The 22,237-nt window shown below is 30.8% G+C and overlaps 3 protein-coding genes across 5 annotated transcripts; all 3 read left to right on the top strand.

Moving 5' to 3' along the window:
• Positions 1 to 2,086: 2,086 nt before the first annotated feature.
• On the top strand, positions 2,087 to 4,548 carry LOC119682681. Its single transcript, XM_038096174.1, has 4 exons — positions 2,087 to 2,182; positions 3,987 to 4,025; positions 4,078 to 4,197; positions 4,268 to 4,548. Exons 2-4 carry the CDS (start codon positions 3,991 to 3,993, stop codon positions 4,476 to 4,478), a joined length of 366 nt encoding a protein of 121 aa, XP_037952102.1. The 5' UTR covers positions 2,087 to 2,182; positions 3,987 to 3,990; the 3' UTR covers positions 4,479 to 4,548.
• Positions 4,549 to 6,962: 2,414 nt separating this feature from the next.
• LOC119682679 lies at positions 6,963 to 8,887 on the top strand. 3 transcript variants are annotated; one of them, XM_038096172.1, is made up of 5 exons: positions 6,963 to 7,052; positions 7,107 to 7,158; positions 8,308 to 8,380; positions 8,433 to 8,552; positions 8,622 to 8,887. In XM_038096172.1, the coding sequence occupies exons 3-5, from the start codon at positions 8,343 to 8,345 to the stop codon at positions 8,824 to 8,826; spliced, it is 363 nt and encodes a 120-aa protein (XP_037952100.1). In that variant the 5' UTR covers positions 6,963 to 7,052; positions 7,107 to 7,158; positions 8,308 to 8,342; the 3' UTR covers positions 8,827 to 8,887. The 3 variants fall into 3 exon arrangements, with proteins under 3 accessions (XP_037952100.1, XP_037952098.1, XP_037952099.1); XM_038096170.1 differs by having other exon boundaries at positions 7,013 to 7,144; XM_038096171.1 differs by having other exon boundaries at positions 7,022 to 7,158.
• A 5,085-nt stretch (positions 8,888 to 13,972) lies between these two features.
• LOC119682330 (cell wall protein IFF7-like) lies at positions 13,973 to 15,235 on the top strand. The gene is made up of 4 exons (XM_038095744.1): positions 13,973 to 14,282; positions 14,335 to 14,715; positions 14,774 to 14,923; positions 14,991 to 15,235. The coding sequence occupies exons 1-4, from the start codon at positions 14,245 to 14,247 to the stop codon at positions 15,193 to 15,195; spliced, it is 774 nt and encodes a 257-aa protein (XP_037951672.1). The 5' UTR covers positions 13,973 to 14,244; the 3' UTR covers positions 15,196 to 15,235.
• Positions 15,236 to 22,237: the final 7,002 nt, after the last annotated feature.

The raw sequence follows: 22,237 nt of genomic DNA, 5'->3' as shown, positions 1-22,237 counted from the left end.
CTTGTATGGTCAAAGATTTCGTTTGAGAACAGACCACGCAGCGTTGAGATGGTTATTACAATTTAAAAGCCCAGAAGGACAAATCGCTCGATGGATAGAAAGGCTACAGAACTATGATTTCAAAATAGAGCACCGGAAGGGTGTCCAACATGGAAATGCTGATGCGTTATCGCGACGACCTTGTCAGTTAGAGTGTAAACATTGCAGTAAAAATGAATTAAAGGAAGGAATCGTTGATATTCGTTTGACAAGTTTACAACCAGCAGAAGATTGGAACCCAACCAATATAAGAAGCAGTCAACTAAAAGATCCTGATCTTACAATGTTACTAAAGTCCAAAGAAGAGCGATCACGGCCAACCAAGGAGCAGATATCCTCCGAAACCCCCACTGCAAAGGCATATTGGGCACAATGGGACAGCATCCATCTAGTCAATGGGGTCCTTCACCGTAGTTGGGAAAGTGAAGATGGCAAGCGTTCTCGACTCCTAATTATCGTTCCGAAATCCAAAATTGCAAATGTGTTAGAAGAGTTTCACGATGGGCCAAGTGGAGGGCACCTTGGAATCACAAAAACTTTAGACAAGATCAAACAGCGGTTCTATTGGGTTGGTTGCCGTGAATCGGTAACGGAGTGGATTCGAAATTGCTCAAATTGTATGGCAGCAAAAGGTCCTAAGGTAAAAAGCCGAGGTAAGCTGCATCAATATAACGTTGGAGCACCATTTGAACGAGTTGCCATGGATGTAGCGGGCCCATTTCCAACCAGTGATGCCGGGAACAAATATTTACTCGTTGTTATGGATTATTTTAGTAAGTGGCCAGAAGTATACGCTTTACCGAATCAAGAGGCAAAAACAGTAGCAGAAGTGTTTGTACAAAACTGGGTAACAAGATTCGGAGTCCCAATAGAGTTGCACTCCGACCAAGGTAGAAACTTCGAATCTACAATATTCCAAGAAATTTGTACAATGATGGGCATTAGAAAAACAAGGACAACGGCTCTGCATCCACAGTCAGACGGCATGGTAGAAAGATTCAATCGGACTCTAGAAGAACATTTGCGAAAAGTTATAAATAAATGCCAACGAAATTGGGACAAGCACATCCAAATGTTTTTGATGGCATATCGATCGGCTAAGCATGAGACAACGGGTCACACACCAGCGCGTGTGGTTTTTGGATCTGAATTGCGGCTTCCTTGCGACCTTAAGTTTGGAGCAACTAATGCGGTTGAGCACAGTGAAGAAAACTACTGCGATATGATGAAAAACGAAATGAATGAATTACACCAACAAGTAAGACAACACAGCCAGCTGATGAGTAATAAGATGAAAGATCGATTTGACCGAGCAGCAAATTCTGAGGGATTCGAAGAAGGCGATTTGGTGTTGCTATATAACCCCCAACGTAAGAAAGGTTTATCTACGAAATTACAAACATCTTGGGAAGGACCGTATATGATTATGAAACGGTTGAATGACGTCGTGTACCGTATCCAGCGTTATGGAACGACTTGTTGCAAAATGAAGGTAGTGCACCTGGAGAGGCTTGCTCCGTACGGCTCTAAAGGATTTGTGCCTGATCGGGTCGATCAGGCTTAAGTGGAAGGCAGTGTAACAAATCTAGTCTGGCAATAACATCGTACAACACGGCAACACGGCGAGTTGGCAAGAAAGAAGAAAATAACAAAACAGAAAAGAAGAAGATGTCTGCTGTCTAGTCGAAGAGTAGTTGAGTTGTTGACAATCCCGCGATTCGAACGGAAGCCCAAAGATAATTTGTAAACCATACATAAGTTCATAAATATTTTTAATTTAATAATTTTAGTTATATTTATATATATTACGATTAATAAAAACGTAACAATACATTCATTCTTTTAAAATATTAAAATGCATAAGGTATTAAAAATTATTATATGTAGATTATCCAATAAATAAATTATTAGATGTAGTTATATGTAAATATATGCAGAGTATAAATTAGTTACGGATGGCAACACTGTATTGTTTCTATTTGGGTATTTTTCCGATTTTCTTCTGCACCTCTTTTCTTCATTTTAATTCCAATTCAGTAGCTGTCGGGAGTAAGTTCTGACGAATTTGCTTCTAAGTTCTGTGTTTATATATAGTTTTTTTCAAGTGATTATTGGGAATCTCCACATATAAAGGATAATCCCGGTAAGGAATTTAAGATAATTTGTGTTGTAATCATTTATTCAAGTGAAATGCAAATCATTTTGATTTAACCAAAATTATACTTGTGCAAAGTCATGCTGTTTCTAGAGGTGTCAAAATTTGTACCTCCTAATATTTCTTACTTTTCTCTTCAAGTAATAATAAGTATTACTAAAGGTTTATAATGAATTTACTTAATATATGTTAAAAATAACTCAGTGCTTCACCCTTTCTGTTAAAATAGAACTTTTAAAATTTCCATATTTACAAAACTTCTTTTATTAAAAAAAAAAACAAAATACCGTGATTTGATGCTCGATTTTGGTGAAATTGACTTTCTACTTACTATATACGATATAACATAGTTTTTAATATGTCTGTCTATAATCCTAGTGGGACGGAATAGGTACCATTGTAAGTTTTGCACTTTCCAATTGCAACAACTTTTTTTCACCTATATCACAGCGGCCTGCAATTTTAGAAGTTCTCTAAAATTTTTTAAAGTTCTTTAGCAGGTGTAATTACAAATTAGAACTTAAAAACAAATCATACTTTATATAATTGTACCTCTGTCGCCTTTAGTTCTATTGGTTATATGTTGCGTCTTCATAAATAAGTCGGATTTATCATCTGTTGCACTTTTTTCCATATGTTTTTACCATTTGGTATGATAGCCGATACATAGCATTGTTAAAAAAAAGTTATAAATATTGCATAAAGTCTCTCAACCATTTATTCTTAGCTGTCCTAATCAAGTGGTGTACAATTTTCTTATCTTCGCAACATTTTTAAAAAATTTAACAATAAAAGCAATATCCCTCTCTGAAATGGCGTATATGGTTTTACAATCATCGGAAACTAGTATAGAACACGTCCGAAAATACTTTCTTAAGGTACATCTGCATATACAATATCAACTATTGAAAAAGTATAATCATATAAAATTTGGTAGTTAGTACCATCCTTCTATAAACTTATTGTAAAAGGTCTCAGAATAGTAATGTTAACACTGATCTCAGCTATTTTTGTCTAAGACAACTGCAGAGTATACCTTTCTTGTCGAAAAGCTTTCACTACAATCTCAATAATTCTGTGAATCTAATAAGATGGAAATAGGTTGCTTCCAAACTGATAAACTGAAATAAAATGTCTAGATAGGTTTTAGTCGAGTTTATGGTAGATAAGCTTTTTAAACGGCTTTGACTATGCGATTTTGATGTCTTAGTTTAGATATGGGCTGTATATGACCATTTGTCTTTAGTTCGTTTAGATCTAAAGACATTTACTCTTATTGATTATTTTCATCGATTATACTGGTTTGTGGAAGGTTTTTAGTACAAGAAATGATTGCTCACATCTCATGTTCAAGTTTTTTATTCATAGAAAACAGTTTGTGACGTTTGCAAATTATTTAATAATAAAAGAAATCAATAACCACACCTATTTTGACAGTATCGCTGACCCAATCCAGTATCGTTATCAGATTTTATACAAGGTTTTAAAAAACCTGTAGTTTGTTACTCTTGAAGTCATTATATTGAAATCACCTCTAATTACGAGCCGGCTATTGAGCATGTTAATGAGGGACATACATTGATCGAATTTATTTTAATGTCTAGGATGACTGTGTACTACAGTTAGCTTAACTTCTTGAAATAGTGGTCCGTTGAAACAAACTTATAACTATTTGTATGAAAGACAGAATTTCAAAAGCTTTAAGATTAATATCTTATTAACATTAAATAAATATTTTTATATTTCATTTATATTTTACTATTAATATTAATTTAGTTCTCAATTTCCTTAGAGAAATGAACGAGTTGCAAAAAATGGAGAATACTAACCCGTAAGTGTATTAATTATATTGAAAACATTTTTTAAAGAGGTTTCCATCGTAGTGGACCCTTAGACGAAAATCACGCTAATAACGTTGGTCAGAGCTCATTTGAAGCACCGGGTACTTCGTCAAAGAGGCAACTTGATGATGATGACGATAATATGCCATCAAGTTCCAAAAAGTACGCTAGTGAATTGAATAATTTTATTTAAAACAAAATTTTTCTTATTTTGGAATTTTTTATCCACCAGGTTTAAATCATCAAAAGCTTCATGGATATATAAGGAATCTAAGAATGTAGTACCATTCAACATCTTTGATTTGGCAAATACTTTACCATTTAGGCTTCCAATTCAAAGGAATGCATTATGTGATCGACGGATGAATATTTTTGAAGCAATTGAAGATAACGATTTTAATTATAGAAGACTCTATACACCATCAATTGATGATAATTCTTAGACGAATTTTATGTATTATCTACGATTTGCAAAAAATTGTATTAATTTGAATATCATTTTATTTAATAAAATCTTCTATGGATTCGTAAATTTTTACGAGAAACAAAGTTGAAATTGTAATCACATTTAGTAATCAAGGTATAGACTGAGTAATCACGACAAGACATATCAAAACCATGCAATATTATGCTGAGTTTCCTCTTCAATTAAAAACAGGTCTTAAATTCTTACATATTCATATATATATATATATATATAAATCCATTTAAGAATAGAATGTACGTAGTTACTTGTTAGTTTTTTATAAATTCCACTGAATATGCATATGAATCCAACTTTACAAATAGAATTTTCTATAAGTACCATCCTCAACTAATGGTAGTGATTATATGTATGTATTATCAGCTGATAATACCGATAGGATAATAATTATTATCTTATATTCTAAATGGATTATAAAAGTGGATAAAAAGGATAATGTTAGGAGTAAGCATACTTCGTTTCTTATGGTACTAATGATAAATCTAATATTATGGCCCCAATTTTAAAAATATTTCATTATTAAATTATTTACAATACACTATTTTAAAGACAACATTACTTACTTAGTTGGCAATTACGTGAGTCGTCCTTGGCCGCGTTGAGTAGCCTCCTTCAGCTAGCTCGATTAGTTGCTTGCTATTATCAGTTGGTAGTACCGAGCACCCCCAAATCGGTGATCACCTGGTCCTTCCACCAAAGATGCTGACGTCTTCTACCGCATTTTTCAGCGAAACCGCTGAATTTTTATGCACTTTTATGTCAATGTCGCGATATAGCTCATACGGCTAATCGTTCCATCTAATTCGATACTTGTCGTTAACGCGTAAGGAAGCATAGACGTTCCGAAGAATTTTTCTCTCGAATGTTCCTAATACAAAAAAAAGACAACATTATTTAGCAATCATTTCACAAATATTGTTATATTTAAGGAGGTTCGTAGCGATCCTATTTTGAAGGGCAAAATTCGCTCTTTAGGGCTTTGCTGAAAATGCATGTAATGCAGAGTGTCACATCAGTGTTGTCAATTTTGTATTTTTACAGTGTTTTGGTACTTCTTGGTTATATCTAAATTTAAAAGGCCCCAAGTCAACATTCAAGAATGAGTTATATGGAGTTTACACTGGCTGCAAATGACTCACTTTAAATGAGTCATTTGAAAGTGTTTAGATTCGTTGTTATTCATTTGTTCTCGTTTCAAACAGCTGATTTGTCAACGTGCCTATTGATTTAATTTTGGCCTATGCCAAAAAAATGTTAGATGAAGATAAAATATATAACATCAATTAAAATATAAACTAAAAACTTATTTTTAACTTCGATTAAGTACTTTTTGAGAAGTAGAAGTTTCAGAAAGAGGTGCATTGTATTCAAGGAAATTCAACCACCAAATATTTGTTAACTTTTTTTTGTAAATATGTCAAAAACAACTTTCTCAAACTGTCAAAATGCCATAAAAAACTTTTATGTTCAATGTATTCATTTGCGTTTGAAACTCATTTGAAACTCATTGTTATTACGCATATTAAGGTACAATGCATCAGCTGATTTCTTATAGCACAACTAATTCAGTCTTAACAAGACGAACAAAAAAGTGTTTCACTAAATATTTATGCCTTTTACGATTGGTAAATCTGGGATAACATTTTCAATCAAGATTCACTAGTGTGTTTTTACAGTTGTAACTCATTTGAAACTCGTTGTTATTACCTATATTAAGGTAATATGCATCAGCTGATTTCTTACAGCACAACTAATTCGGCCTTAACAAGACGAACAAAAGTGTATTTCACTAAATATTTATGCCTTTTATGATTGGTAAATCTGGGATAACATTTTCAATCAAGATTCACTCCTAATGTGTTTTTTATTTTCAATTGGAGAATCTTGAGCGAAAAGTGTAACTTTTGAGATTAATTTATAACACTCGAGGTATTTTGTCAAAGTAGCATACGATTACTCTGAAGTTAACATCTGATTCAATATATATATTTATAACAACAATATATATCTACTAATACATTTATTGTTAGATTTACATTAGATTACTCTTAAAATGTTCGATTGAGCAACAAAATTCGACAGATCGGGACTAAATATGGACTAAATCTAGATTTACAAATTGAAAAGGCTAATATTATCTATCATATCAAAAATGGATCTTCTGTCTCGATATTTGAAAAGAAGTTTATATAACATATTTTAGATGTCGATAAATCAAATATTATTATTTTCATATTCATTGATGGCCAAGGAATTTCTATCGATACCTTGGTCAATAGATGTCAATATTAAAAAGCCTATTTCTTGTGATTATACATTCATTCTATTAAAATATTAAAATGCATAAGGTATTGAAAATTATTATATGTAGATTATCAAATAAATAAAATATTAGATGTAGTTGTATGTAAATATATGCAGAGTATAAATTAGTTATAGATGGCAACACTGTATTTTTTCTATTTGGGTATTTTTCTAATTCTCTTCTGCACCTCTTTTCTTCATTTTAATTCCAATTCAGTAGATGTTGGAAGTAAGTTTTGACGAATTTGCTTATGAGTTCTGTGTTTATATATTCTTTTTCAAGTGAAATTTGGAAATCTCCATATATAAAGGATAATTCCGGTAAGGAATTTAAGGTAATTTCTTTTAAAATCATTTATTTAAGTGAAATGCAAATCAATTTGATCTAACCAAAATTATACTTGTGCTTATACTTGTATTATAGAGTCATGCTGTTTCTAGGGGCGTCAAAATTTTTTCCCACTAATATTTATCACTTCTTTTTTTGATATAACAGTAAATATTACTAAATATTTGTATATTGAAATGATTTTATTGAGCCTGTTCGACCAGTGTAAGTAACTCAAGTGAAATTAAAAGTAATTCAGTGCGTGGCTACTTTGTTAAAACAGGGAATTATATACTTTCTTATGAATGTAGGTATTACTTCTAGAAATACTATAACGATTTAATGGTGAATCTTAGCAAAATCCACTAATTTCAGCAACTTTTTTCAGCATATGGTTGTCGTGGAGTTCACCTCACAATCTTCGCGTTTATCCCATAAATTGTTGGTCACCGTCTTGGTGATTTCCTCTATTATCCTAAACAGTTCAAATATCGGTATATGTATTGAGAGATCGGCCTCTCTTATATGCATTCAGAACCTCTTCTGGCGATCTCATTTGCTAGTTCATTCCCTTCAATATTGCTATGTGCAGGAACCCAGCAAAGAGAGACCTTGTGATGTTTGACGCTCATCAGTGAGGCCTAATACTCCTTAGCAATTCTAATGATGTTATCTTGAGTCTCCGCAAATAAGTTGAATTAAATAAGCAAATAAGTCTGTTGTATCTTTTTGATATCTTTATACCATTTAGTAGGGTATCCGATACATGGCTTTGATAAAAAAGATATAGATATTGTATTAATTCTCTTAACCATTTATTCTTAACAGTCTTTTAAAAATTTAATAATAAAAGCAGACCCTCTATCTAAAATGGCTTATGTTGTTTTGCCATCATCAGGAACTAGTATAGAACACGGTTCGAAGATACTTTCTTCAGATATATCTGCCTATCAACTATAAAGATGAAGAAGTACAGTCATATTAAATTCGATAGTTAGAACCATTTTTCTATAAAATTAGCTAAAAGGTCTCAGAATAGTAATGTTAATACTGATCTCACCTATTTTTGTCAACGCAAACTGCAAGACATACTTTTTTTGGCAAAAGATTCCTCTTTAATCTCAATAATTCTGTAAACCTAATTCAACACAAATAGATCAAAAGCAACCGAAACTGATAAACTGGAATCAAATGTTTAACGAATTGCAAAATATGGAGAATACTAACCCGTAAGTGTGTTAATTATATTGAAAACATTTTTTAAAGAGGTTTTCATCGTAGTGGACCCATAGACGAAAATCACACTAATAACGTTGATCAGAGCTTATTTGAAGCACCGGGTACTTCGTCAAAGAGGCAACTTAATGATGATGATGAAAATATGCCATCAAGTTCCAAAAGGTACGATAGTGAAGTGAATAATTTTATTTAAATCAAAATTTTTTTATTTTGGAATTTTTTATTAACCAGGATTAAATCATCGAAAGCTTCATGGATATATGTGGAATCTAAGAATGCAGTGCCATTTGACATCTTCGATTTAGCAAACGAACTAGAAGCAGCGTCTTCTGAACTTGAAGAATGTATAACTGCTACTTCAATTTATTTACAAAACATCTATAATTCACTTAAGGAAATCAACAAACTACTCTTGACTCTAATGGATCGAGTCTAGCTACAACATTAGATTTCTTTGTAAAAATAACAATCGTGTCGAAAACATTTCATGTTCGAATAGCGAAAATAAATTGTAATTGAAATAATTTATTTTTTTTTAACACTATTTCAAAAGCTTTTATATTAGGTAAAATTATATTTAATGAAATCCTTTATCGAGTGTTCACTGTTTAATAAGACGCCACAAGTAACAAACTAGCAATCGTCTTGTCATGTGAATTCAAAAGTATGTTTCTACTTGCTTTGTTAGACCAATTAACTTACTTAAAATTGCTTGAATTACTTAAATTTCAAGTAAATTAACTGGTCTAACGAAACTGGTCAGGTACGTGAAAACGTTATAGTACATACATATCAAATCGAAATGGTGTTATATATATACTTTATTTCTCATTTTGCTTTAGAGTTATGTATATAAATTAATCTAAATTTATTATTTCCTTGGAAATACCACGACATAGGTCGTCTAATTTGTTGACCACAGTTGGCTTAACCGAACTTTAGGCTTTCAATGAAAGTGCGAACTTTGTATGGTTTTTTTTGCCACGAATTGTGTAGACTGATAAGCATTTTCTCGATATGAATAACTCTATTTCTTAGTTTTTGACTTTTACTGAATATAGCATTTTAACATCCATTTCTTAGAAAAAGCTAATATTAATCTAGAATGGTTCATTTTATTGAGATAAATCTTTCCTTCACTACAATTTCCGGCTCACCATCTTTATAGAAGGTTATATTTGGTTATACTAGAGATTTTAGAAATCCAATAAGACTCATTGGCCCATTCTGTTACCATATAAAAAATTAGAGGCTTAAAAACCATCTTGAACCTTTTACAAGGCCTAAAATGCTTCTTTCTAGAAAACAAAAGCTTACCATTATCTTCTAGAAAATAACGCTCTAAAATGGTTAACCGACACTGTGCTTGCGCTAGACGATGACTAAGCCGATGTGAACCACTTTCTTTGCTTTTTGCACAACTGCCACAGAAATCATTTAACTGTAGATTCATTCTTCTAGCTAACCGGCTTTGAACCGTTAATAAAACTGCCACAGGACTGATATTATTATGAGGCCTCTCAATGAAATTGCAGGAGTTTTTCTTAATAAAATGGGGCCAACTCGTATATAGATGTATGCATAACGTTGAGTTATCTTTCCATCTTGCAACAAATTGCTCATATATGAAATACTTTTCATCTCACTTCAATAAATATTCTGTTTTTTCTGAATATATTACTAAGCTGCTCCGTTTCACATAATATCTAACTGCTTGGAGGAATTCTCTCTACGACACTATATAGCAATAAAGATTTATTTGACTACGAGAAATGGTAACAGTAATCGAAGATAACTTCAAAGAAGATATGAAGCAGTTTTCGTCTCACAGCAATAATGATTTTGTGTGAACTTTCTGTTATTTGGAATATATTCTGAAGACACTCCGTGCCACCGTATTGTTAACTCACATTCAAAAGTTTTTCTGCTCTACTGTATAGAAGTACAAATTTGCTATCCGAAAAATGGTAGTAATTGCTAAGAGACGTGAAACTCTTAGCAGTCTTTCGATTCTCAATATATTCCTAAGCAATCCCGCTCCACATAATCTCTAATGGCTTGTGGAAATTCTCTCTGTGACCCTACATGGTGTGATGATTTCAAACATGGTGTGAAGCACTTTTCATCTCACAGCAATAAAGATTTGGGAGATTTTTGTACTATTCCGAATGTATTCCTAAGACACTCCATACCATTGAACCCCTAACTCCTTGGCGAAACTCTAGATTCTAGTGAAGAGAAGTATACATTTATTTGTCGAGAAGTGGTAGTAATTAAAGATGATTGCAAAGAATATATGTAGCACTTTTAGTTTTAGCAATAAAGATCTGGACAATCTTTCTGTTGTTTCGAATGTATTCTGAAGGTGCCCCGTGTCATTAGGGATGAACTAATCTGTTTGTAACATTCACTCTACGCCATCGTATATTTAGTGAGAAGTGGTTTTATTTAGTCATCTTTAAATAGTTTATTGGTAATAATATATTTAAATAAAAACTAACATGAATAAATTGAATTAAATGTAAAAAAGAAATCGATCAAACTTTAGAAAGTTTCCATTTAATTAATAATTATTTAGTAAAAGTGTCAACAAAACTCGGAAAAAATGTCGAATCTCTCAGGTTAATCATAAAATTGTCACGAAAGTGTCAGTGCACTTCCAACATGCCAACTAAAATGCATCTGCCATCATAAAAGCACTGCAAACAAACTTAATATGTAGAAAAATAGTAAAAAAAAAACAAATATTCAAAAAAAGTTGCAAAATTCGTTACAAATTCTTCAGAAAAAATGCATATCGAAATGGTGGAAAATTTAGCAAAAATCGACTGACATTTCACACTTAAACTTAAACTGCTCAGGCAAAAGACAATAAAGGAACGTAATTGTTTGTATTAGAAATGCCGTGACACTCGAATTGTGTAGCAATTGCATCCGCAGAGCGACTCCAGCGAGTTACGATACGATCAGAGTCGCTTTGGAGCAGTAACAAGCTTTAATGTCCTTAGTTGCAGCTTCAAAAACTCTAGTTTGTTACAAATTTTGGAAAACAAATGCATTTTATGCAGCAAATCACTAACGAGCGAAAACAACGAGTCCAACAACACCAACCATAATCTTAACAGTGATCGAAACCAAGCAAAAGACCAAGACTTCAGCTGGGTCTACTCGTACCCAGCATCAATGCCGCATCAAGTGATGCAAGAGGTGTGAACTGTACGGCAACACCAATGAGTGCACCAAGTCTTCGCAGTACCGTGAAGTGTCAATTTGTGATTTTTGCAACACCTTTGAACCAAACAAGTCCACACAACAACAATTGATGGCAACTTAAGTGAAGAGAACTTATCAATAATGGCTTCATACTAGTACATTTAGCAATTCTTGCTCACACAAATATTGCAGAAATGTTTAATCAAGTGATGTATTGCATGTATGATTCCTCAGTCAATAACTCTGACACATGCATGGTAACAGTGACATGTCGACAGTACCATAGAGGAATAGAACCAAGTGTGAATTTCTCCAAACGATATCTGTCAAAATTTATTGATTTTCTGATAATTAGTCTACAGATTATATCGTGTTTCCACTAGTGCTTTTCGTAATCGCATTTGTGAAGTATTGAAGAATTCGATTAATCGAAAAGTAAACGAACTCTTCAGAGTTGGAAAAATACCGAAGTCTCCGAATAATTTCACTACGCATAATAATCGCAAATTGGATTTTATTTTAATTGCAACTCCGGAGAGTTCGTTGCTATACGATTAATCAGATAACTTCTCCGAACAGTGCTAGTTTCCACTGTAGCTAAAACTACTTTTGTTAATGAAATCGAGATTTGGTCGTTTCCATTGGCATGAACTGATTTATGCATATGAAATAGCTTGTTTGTGTAGATTTTACATATGAAACATATGACAAATATTTCAAATATTGGTAATTTCCCTTGTGGGAAATTTATTTTTAAGTGTTTTTAAGGGCTCATTTATATGAAAGCTCTTTGTATGACAAATTATCCTCATTAGCGACCTTATTGAGCAAAATTGCCTGCATAGAACAAAGAGAAACTTGGTTTTACATTTACATAGTAACTACAATTCTGTAATATTGAAAATAATCGGTAAAACAAAATTTCATGGATTGTTGATCAAACCTTTTTTTGGAATAAAATACCGTTGAGGCTTAGCAGTACCTCAATAAGCGTCATGGAAGTACTATACCAAGAAAATCAATTAATAGTGACATGCGAGTTGAATTTAAATGCTACAACTGTATTTAATTTAATTGATGACTCTAAATATTCTGTTCCGCTCAAATCTGATGTTATTCCGGAAAGCAACAAAAGCTCTCAAAATAGTTTCGAAAGACATAGAGATCTGCAGATATCGGAAGAGAATATGTTTAAAAATTTATAAGAAAATTTTAACATGCATAAATGGTTTCGGAATGAACGGAGACGTAGGGAAAAATGACGTAGGGGGAAGTATTTGAGAATTAATTCTATGTTTAGTTGATAACAAATAATTAAAAAGAACCAATATATTATCTATCTAATATCTAATACTTCTCCTTGTACAAGCCAATGAAAAAGAAGTCACTTTTTTTAAAAAAAAATTCTCTTACACGAATGTTTATGGAAGATTGCAGCCACTTTTAGCAGATGCAACCCTATTCCAATAATGATCCACAGAGACGAGAGCAGATAGGCTTAGTATTTAGCAATGCTAAATTTGTCAAAGCCAAAAAGCATGGACTAAGTTATTTGGCTGGGAAGTGTTAATTTTGAAAGATGTGGGGTCAACGCAAAAAGTGTGGTAAGTTTAGCTAGGTGTATCTTCTAATCATCTAATCAAATAAACCTAATGAAATAGTAGATAGTCAAATGGATAATTTTTAGTATATTTAACTACAACTTGTGAAGAAATCCAGAAATATAAACTCTATAAATTTATACTTTCTATTCAATTTTTAAATAGGAAACAAAACGATAAAGATTCTAGGCAATAAAAAAAGAGGTTTTAACGTTTATTTGTAAGATCTATCTAACTTTACAAAGAAACTAGTTCCATACTAACTGTGTGGATACTCCAGTATATATGGCATATATATGTATATATCAATGATTTCACATGGATATGTTCACATGACCATAAAAAGGAAAACATCTTTACTACTGAAAGATTTTGTCTTTCAGAAGGCGTGGTAAGCTTCATCATTATGACCAAAGCTTAATCAAAACTCTGTTTTTCACATTCTTAAATTTTTAAATTACATTGAAAACAACAACTTCGCATTTGATGGAACCATGACTGTCGGCATAACATGACCTTTACACTATACAACTAAATCTCTAGAAATAATAGTTGTATTCTTTCTGTTCTGCATTTAAAGTACATTCTGTTGAAGTATCAAGTAAGCTTGGACTTCATTAAAGATGATGAAATGTGCCTTAATACAGCACTTTTTGTTATTTATACATACAATTTTAAAATTAATCAAGTTGATATTTTGACGTTTACAAAATTATAGTACGTAAAAAAAATTAAAATAATACATAATTTTAATTCTTAATCAAATTGTTGAATGAAGATCTTGAAAGTCAGTAAATCAGTTCATTTAAATTTAGTAGCAAAAACCTATTCGGACAGTATTACAAAATTTTAATTTCATAGTATATTTTAAATATATGAAGCAATAGTTGTTTTATATTCAATCAACAGAAATATCGTAGTCAAGAAAAATCATCTAGAGTTCAGAAGACCTCATACCTTGTTATATCAACGTAACAATTACAAAATTTCAAAATTAGCGCTCAAATAAAACTAATTACCTTCTTAAGTCACTTAGCAAAATGAATAACGAATTGCAGAGCATGGATAATACTAAACCGTAAGTATATTAAACATATTCATAACATTTTTTAAAGAGATTTTTATCATAGTGAACCCATGGATGAAACTAACGGTTATAACGTTGATCAGAGTTTATCTGAGACAACGGGCACCTCGTCTGTAGCATCAGGTACCTCGACTGAAACATCGGGTGCATCGACTGAAACATCGGGTACCTCGTCAGAATCATCGGGTACCTCGTCAGAATCATCGGGTTTCCTATTTGAAGTATTGGGTACCTCGTCTAAAACATCGGGTGCCTTGTCTGAAGCATTGGGTACCTCATATGAAGCATGGAGTACCTCTTCTGTAGCATCGGATACGTCGTCTGAAACATCGGATACTCTATCTGAAGCATCGGATACTCTGTCACTGGCGATAAATATTGATGATACTATGAACCTACCAAGCGCTTTAAGTATATTAATACGGTAATTTAAGAAATAATTACATTATATACAAAAAAATTGTTAGAGATATTTATCATAGTAAACCCATTAATGAAAAAGACGCTAATAACGTTGGTCAGAGTTTATCTGAAGCACAAGGTACCTTGTCTAAATCATCGGGTACTTCATCACTGGTGCAAAATATTGATGACACTATGAACCCATCAAGTTCTGAAAGCATAACAAAACAGTAATTAATTAAATAATTTCATTTTATAAAATAAAAATAATATTTCTTTGGATTTTGATTTAACCAGATCATCAAAAGCCTCATGGGTGTACGCGGAACCTAACGGTGGCGTTCCATTCGACATCTTTGATTTGGCTAATGACTTACCAGGCCTTTCTGAAGACGATACGCGAAGGATTCATTTTTTCGGTGCAATAGAAAATACAATTAATTATAGCAAGGAACACCGAATACGCTTAACACTAAGACGTTGTAATCGTTCAAATATATAACATTAGATGCTATTAAATATAATATTTAAATATATTATTTATTATATTAAAATTTGATGTAATATAATTTCTTCATTCAACAAAATATTTTAATATTATATTTAATGTTTTATATTCAATATATTTTTTTTCAGTTTTAGTACAAGTAATATTTTCTGTAAAAAAATCTTTTATTGAGAATTCAGTTTTTGCGAAGACCCCAAACGTACAGTCGTCTTAAGATATGAACATATCACTAATGCAAAATGTGCTACCTTCACTTAACTTAATCGATTTATATGTATCAGTGTCCATAATTGGTTAGGAGAAAATTAAAAATCACGGCCTCTTTTCTTACCCACCAGATGAGGTGTCATCTTGTAAAATTATGGACATGGCCCAGTTTACAGACTTGACAAGATGGTTAAATATCATTTGAATAAGAGAGCCGTACCTTTCAGGGTTGCTTGTACACTGACCTCTATGAAAAACGATAATCCGTGGTATCAAGAAGAACCATTATTTAAGCTTCCCTTTTGCATGAAACATAAGGGATATTTACCGAAGTAATGCAAAACCGATCCTGGTGGAGAAATCCCGAAGAAAAAGCGAGGATGTTTTAATCCGTATAGTAAGCTGTAGCAGTTGGATACATCACTTCGGTTAAGGCCGGTTTGGTGTCGGTAAAGACTTCCAGCTTGCCACCTACAAAAGAACTAAAAAAAATATGTTTTGCAAAATTCACAGCTATGCCATCCGATGTAATATCAACATAATTCAAAGACTCAAGATTCTCGAAGATATTGTTAACGCCCCGTGATACTTTTAAATGTCGATATTAACCGAGACCTTGACGTCCTAACAGTTGCTGAGGAAATTAAAAGACGACAAATCTGTCAGGTTTCTCGACTCTGACGACTCGATGGAATGAAGCCACGTAATCTATTCATAATCTAATTTAATTGTCATTTAACTTAAAGTATGGCTTTTAAAAATCTTTTAATAAAAATTTATGATGGCATTAAAGGGAAATATCCCTTATAGTTTCGTATAATTAGTTATAGGTAAGATTCAGTTAGGTGAAGTAAAGAGAGGAACAAAACATCCACAACCGGCTAGGAAAGACTTTTTGATTCCACAATTCTACGCATTAGTGGTTAGAAGAATGGTCATATTAGAGCCAGCCCGAAGCATTTATAAATGCGCGTGTCTGTCTAATGCTAGTGCTGCAAATATCGCCGAGTGTGTTGCGGACCGGAGCACTCAAAAGTTTCAGATAACTAGTTTTTATGTAATAAAAACAATTTTTTTTACAGTGTACTACAGATTTTTAGAAATAATTTGACACTCAGGTGTAAAAATAATGACCGTACGACACAAAACATGACAACATTGTACGCAACTGTTTAAGGCTTGAATTTAGTACAACAAAAGTGTCACAAACAAAATCAACAACAATGATAACAACAACATCATCAACTAAACAACAAAAAAATTATGGTGTCGGATTAAAACGCATAAAGAAAATAATCAGAAGCACATCTCGCATTCAACACCTCAACAGCAACATTGGCAGCAACATTTACCGACAACACTAACAATACCAACAATAACAACAACCAACGGAAGCATCATCAGCACCAACAACACTTGTCTATTGTCAGCCAACAATTATTTTTGCTGAAAGGCTGCTGTAGTTTTTATTGTTGTAATGTTGTTGTAACGAATATAGTACAATATATCGACAACATCAATTTCTCAAACAACAACAACAAAAAGACATGTACCATAGAAAAATATATGTGGAAGTATGTCATGGAATAGCAGAATGCAGACTGAAAAGTGAGTGACTCTTCAGGTGCTTTACGGAATCGATGTTGCTGGTGTGAACTGAGCTGACAATTCGTTTTGGAATTATTTTAATTTAATTTATGTTGATTTTATGAGCTGATAACATAATAAAAATAACTATAAATATATATAGCTATTCTAAAATCAAAGCCAAAATATTTTACTTAGTTCTTACTATGTCACTGGACTTCTCTAGATAATATGAAGATTATGAACTTACTAAATCTGTAAGAAGGTGCGAAGCAATATAAATTAAATAGAAACGTTTTTCAAAGTATTATCTCTTTTCACTTCAGATTAGGTCACGCAACTCAAGTACCTGTAAAGTCACCAGGATCAGCTGTAACGACATATTATGCCAAGAGTAAATCTAAGTAGTGTTTTTTGGTGATCAAAAGAACTGGAGAATGCAAATTGGCATATTAACTGGACCCTATCTAATTGCAACACATGCGTATAAACTTAAAAGCTCTTACCAATAAGGTTTTATGTTCTACAAATTTCGGGCTGCATACCAAGCAATATAATACCAACATTATTCAAAAGCTTCAAATTAAGATTCTTCAAAATATTCCAAAATATTCCGTGTGCTGTTCAAAATCTCTCAGTAAAATTGAAAAAGCAGAACATGTTCTTTTTAATGATCTGACAATGAGAGACGAGCCATTCACAAAGTTTTTTGGAGTGCTCCTCACAGTTAGAACCTCATATCCAACAGATATCAGATCAATCAGTATCAGATGATCAATAGTGTGGACGGTTTAGTCCACAGTAGCAGCAATTATTACTGAACTCCGACGACGATTCGAATTTGAGCTATGAGCACATAGCAGTCTTCCTCCCAACAGTTATTCCACAAGGTACCATCTGTTTAAGAGGGAGGAAATATAAACTAAAGGCAACCATTGACTAAAGCTTTTGAATTTAGAGGTACTCGCTTAGGACGGTTTACTTAATGAAATACATTACATTCGTTCCAGAAGAAACCAACTGTTCAGACGAGAGAAGATGTTAGTTAAAGTCACTCACTGACTTAGGTTTCCTGTTAGAAGAAAAATGGTCGCGTCGTACTTGCGACAGAAAGCGTGCTTGCCCACTAAATAGACAGTAAACGGTTATAAGATACATTAGATCATTTTGAACAACTCAAACTAGCCAGCGTACATTGGTTTTTTTTTTTTTGGCGTGAATGATGCGTCTATTTTGGAGTTATTTTTTTGTTTACTTCCACTAAAATTATTTTCTTATTTGTAAAAATAATGCAGAATATATCCCTCTTTATATGTTATCATGAAAACTTCTTTCATTAGAAATTTGCGATTTCGTTTTAATCCTATTGATTATTTTCACAATGCCATCTAGTGAGCGAAAAATGATTTATTTGTTTGTTTAAAGTCAAAGCAACAACCAATTAACAAATAAATTCAAAAGTGGTCTTCGATTAAAAATCCTTTATTATTAAAGGTTACAACCAATTTGAACGAATACAACAACCATTTAATTGCGGATAATATATTTAAGATCGTATGATACAATCTATGAATGTACATCTTAGAACGTATTATTACTATCAAAAACCGTATTAATACGGTCTTTGTGGATATTTACAAATGCCGGGTTCGTGTCACAACTAAATATTATAAACAGTTTTTTGACAGCAAAATGTTCGTATATTTTGTGTGGATTAATACTAATTTCAATTTCTTACAATTTATTTTACTACTGATAAGGTAAATTAATAATTAATAAATTAATAATCTATTAATTTCCCAACTGTCTAGTGGAAAGAAAAAATTTGATCACCATAATCCCTATTAATCTAAAGTGATCCTACAAGATCTTGCTGATATTGTCATATGAATAATCTGTGATATCATAATCCACCATTATTTGTACTCAAATGTTCTTTGGAGCATCAAGACTACCATTCCGGTGAAAATACTATAAGTGAACACCGAACCTAATTGTGATTTGCTCCACTGTGTTCCAGATCTTTTAATGACAAAGATACACCTCGTTCCAGTCAGCCAGTCGATAAAAAAAAGTCCATAAAGTGTTACAACCAGTGCAGTAAGACCAGCATTTAAGATATTAGAAGAAAGCGAAGGGAATAAACATTAACCACATTATAGTTAAAAATCTCTTCAAAAGGTCAGGCTACGTGAGGATGCCCAATTGTGTACCAGACAACGTCAAGAAACGGCAGGATACCAGTGTTTTACATTTTGTCTATGAAACGTCGCTGAAATGCAATGAAATCAAAGCATTTTTGGAGCGAATAATTTCGAGCGATAAATAAAGGATTAAATATAACAATATCCAACAACAGTGATCAAAAGCAAAGATCGAAGATCCGGTCTTTGCAAGTCTAAATTGTTGGCAAATATAGTTATTTTGAGAGTTTAGTGAAACTGGAAGGGATTATCTATTATGGGCTACTCCGGCCCAATTAAGCGCTTCTCTTCGACTCACACCCTAACTTGTTGAACAAAACAATCAAGGAAAAATCTCTCACAAAGAAGAACTTGTGTCCCACTGTAACAATGCCAAGCCACACACATCTTTGCAGATTAGAAACAAATTAACAGCACTTGGTTTGGAAGTTTCGATTCATCCATCATATAGCTTGGACCTTACATCAACTGACTAACCTTTAATTCGGTCAATGCAAAACACTATTAATGGTAAAAAATTTGTCGATCGAAGAGGCGCTAAAAAACACTTGGCCAAGTTTTTCGCCTATAAACCACAGAGGTTCGTTGCTAATAGAAGTAGGTAGTAACCCGAAAAATGGCAAGAGGTTTTAAATAAAAATCAAAAACTCTTTTAATGGTAAAAAAGTGGGCGATTGAAGAGTCGCTAAAAATCATTTGGACAATTTTTACGTCAATAAAACACAGAAGTTCTACGCAACCCGAAAAATGGCAAGAGTTTATATATAATAGTTGTTAATATATATATAATTAGAATTGATTTTTAAACAATTGAAAACTGTTTTTCAAAAATATATCAATGAACTGTAGATGTTTCTATCTACCTTTTATTACTAACCAATATATTCTATCTATTATACCTTGGAAAAAGTTTTTATAGTAATATAGAAACCACCAATGAACCACGACCCACCCAAGTACCCATATATGTAATTCAATGCAATTTCATTTAAATTTATATCTCATCGTTCTTTTTCTTTAATTTATTCGTTATATGTATTCATTTTGTGATTACTTATATTATATATAATAGAATTTTATTATATATAGTTATAGTTACATAAGACAAATATGTTTAGATTTTTAAGTGTTAAAATGTTTAATTTTTTTCTTTTTAATTTTTTTCTAATATTTAATATTTATATATATTTTTTATAATTTTTAATTTAATATACATAAATACATACATGCAAAATGGGATTAATAGTTTAAAAATTAAATAAATAAAAACTATGTAGACACCATTGATTAAATTTTCTTTTAGTTTTTTTTTAGTATTTTTAAATTACAAATCTCATAATTTTTTTTTTTTATTAATATTAATTATATGTATATACTAAAACATGTGTACATACATAATATATATGATTTATAAATGTTATATATGTGTATATATATCTATATGTAAATACATATGTGCACATGCTGAATATTGGATAATATAATTATACAAATATTTTTTATTTTAATATGTATATATGTATATATATTTTTTAATTTTAAAATTCTTTTAACGCTAAGCAATGCCTAAGAGTTTTCGTTTTAATCTGGACAATATCATCATTTTTAAATTCTATTTACACACATATATATATATATATATTAGTTTACAAATTTATAATATTATAAAAAAAAAATATAATACATATTAAGTGTTAATAATTTATATATTTTACAATATATTAAATTTAAAATTACCCGTATTTTGTATATCATATTTTCTGGAGACAATAGTTTTTTTTAAAATTAGTAATTTACATACTTAAAATAATTGATTGTTAGTTTTAAAGTTAGATTTTAGGGTTAAGAAAAATGTACAAAAAAATTTCTATTTTATAGACAAAAATTTCTACTAAGTTTTTTCCCATTCGCTTTCTTCAGAAAAAATTTTAGCAAATGCTTGGTAACATAATATATAGTATTAAAAAATTAAATCAAAAAAAAATAAATAAACTAATCAATAATAAGAATTATTTTTATATAAAAATATAAAAAAAAATATTATGTATAAGTTTTTAAAATCTTTAAAAATTTTGACAACTACAAATATGTTCACAACTTCATTTGATTCTTTTTTATATACAAATATTTAATATTACTAAATTAATCAATAGGTTTTTAAATTTTTTTTTGAATTAATTTTTTATCAATATTTTGTTTTTTAATTAATTTTATTTTATAATATGCATTTCTTGTTATATTCCATTTAATGTATTCTTCATTTATTCATATATTCCTTTTGTTGTAATTTATGTATACTATTTTCTTAATAAATATTTTTTTCATATTCAATATATATGATTGTTTATTATATTATGTTATATGATTATTTATTATTTTATGTGATTCTTTATTATATTATTTCGTTCAATTATAATTTAGTTATATTTATTTAGTTTATATATTTTTTTTATTTTATTTATGTTATGCTTTTAATTTATTTTAATTTCATTTATTGTTTTTTTTTTTATTATTACTATGTAAAAGCATTTTTTTAAAAATATAAATTATAAAACAAGAATTAAAGTTGAAAACTGAAGTACAGTTCATTGCTTATTATATATGTAACTTGTTGTTTTAATAAACCAATTGATTTTTTATTTTATTTATTTTTTATATTTATTTTAGAAAGTAATTTAAAAATAATTTTAAAAAATTATTTATAGTTAAATAATTTCTTTTATGCTTTTTAATTCTTTATTTGTATATTATTTTAATATATGTTTTTGCTTTTTTTTATTATAATTAAAGTTACAATTGTTAGTTCTTATTTATATTATTATAATTAGTTTAATTTGTTTAGTATAATCAATGTATGCTTAATTAGTTTATTTCCTTTGAATCATTCATTTATGTAGGTAAACTTTAAATATTTAAAATTAAAATTATATTTTATTTATTATTTAATATCAATTTTATTTTTTATTATTTATTAACAAAAATACATTTATCTAGATGAATTTTTAATATTTGTATTAAAATTAAATTTTATTTATTTT

The sequence above is a fragment of the Teleopsis dalmanni genome, chromosome 2, assembly GCF_002237135.1.
Source record: "Teleopsis dalmanni isolate 2A chromosome 2, ASM223713v2, whole genome shotgun sequence".
Classification (NCBI taxonomy): domain Eukaryota; kingdom Metazoa; phylum Arthropoda; class Insecta; order Diptera; family Diopsidae; genus Teleopsis; species Teleopsis dalmanni.
The sequence above is the reverse complement of the archived record's forward strand: the minus strand, read 5'-3'. Positions and strand labels throughout refer to the sequence as shown.

Coding starts and splice junctions, on each gene's coding strand:
- LOC119682681 (XM_038096174.1), top strand. CDS start 3,991: ATGAACGAGTTGCAAAAAATGGAGAATACTAACCC. Junction 4,026..4,077: donor AAAATGGAGAATACTAACCC/GTAAGTGTATTA, acceptor TTTCCATCGTAG/TGGACCCTTAGACGAAAATC. Junction 4,198..4,267: donor ATGCCATCAAGTTCCAAAAA/GTACGCTAGTGA, acceptor TTTATCCACCAG/GTTTAAATCATCAAAAGCTT.
- LOC119682679 (XM_038096170.1), top strand. CDS start 7,075: ATGAGTTCTGTGTTTATATATTCTTTTTCAAGTGAAATTTGGAAATCT. Junction 8,381..8,432: donor AATATGGAGAATACTAACCC/GTAAGTGTGTTA, acceptor TTTTCATCGTAG/TGGACCCATAGACGAAAATC. Junction 8,553..8,621: donor ATGCCATCAAGTTCCAAAAG/GTACGATAGTGA, acceptor TTTATTAACCAG/GATTAAATCATCGAAAGCTT.
- LOC119682330 (XM_038095744.1), top strand. CDS start 14,245: ATGAATAACGAATTGCAGAGCATGGATAATACTAAACC. Junction 14,283..14,334: donor AGCATGGATAATACTAAACC/GTAAGTATATTA, acceptor TTTTTATCATAG/TGAACCCATGGATGAAACTA. Junction 14,924..14,990: donor TCTGAAAGCATAACAAAACA/GTAATTAATTAA, acceptor TGATTTAACCAG/ATCATCAAAAGCCTCATGGG.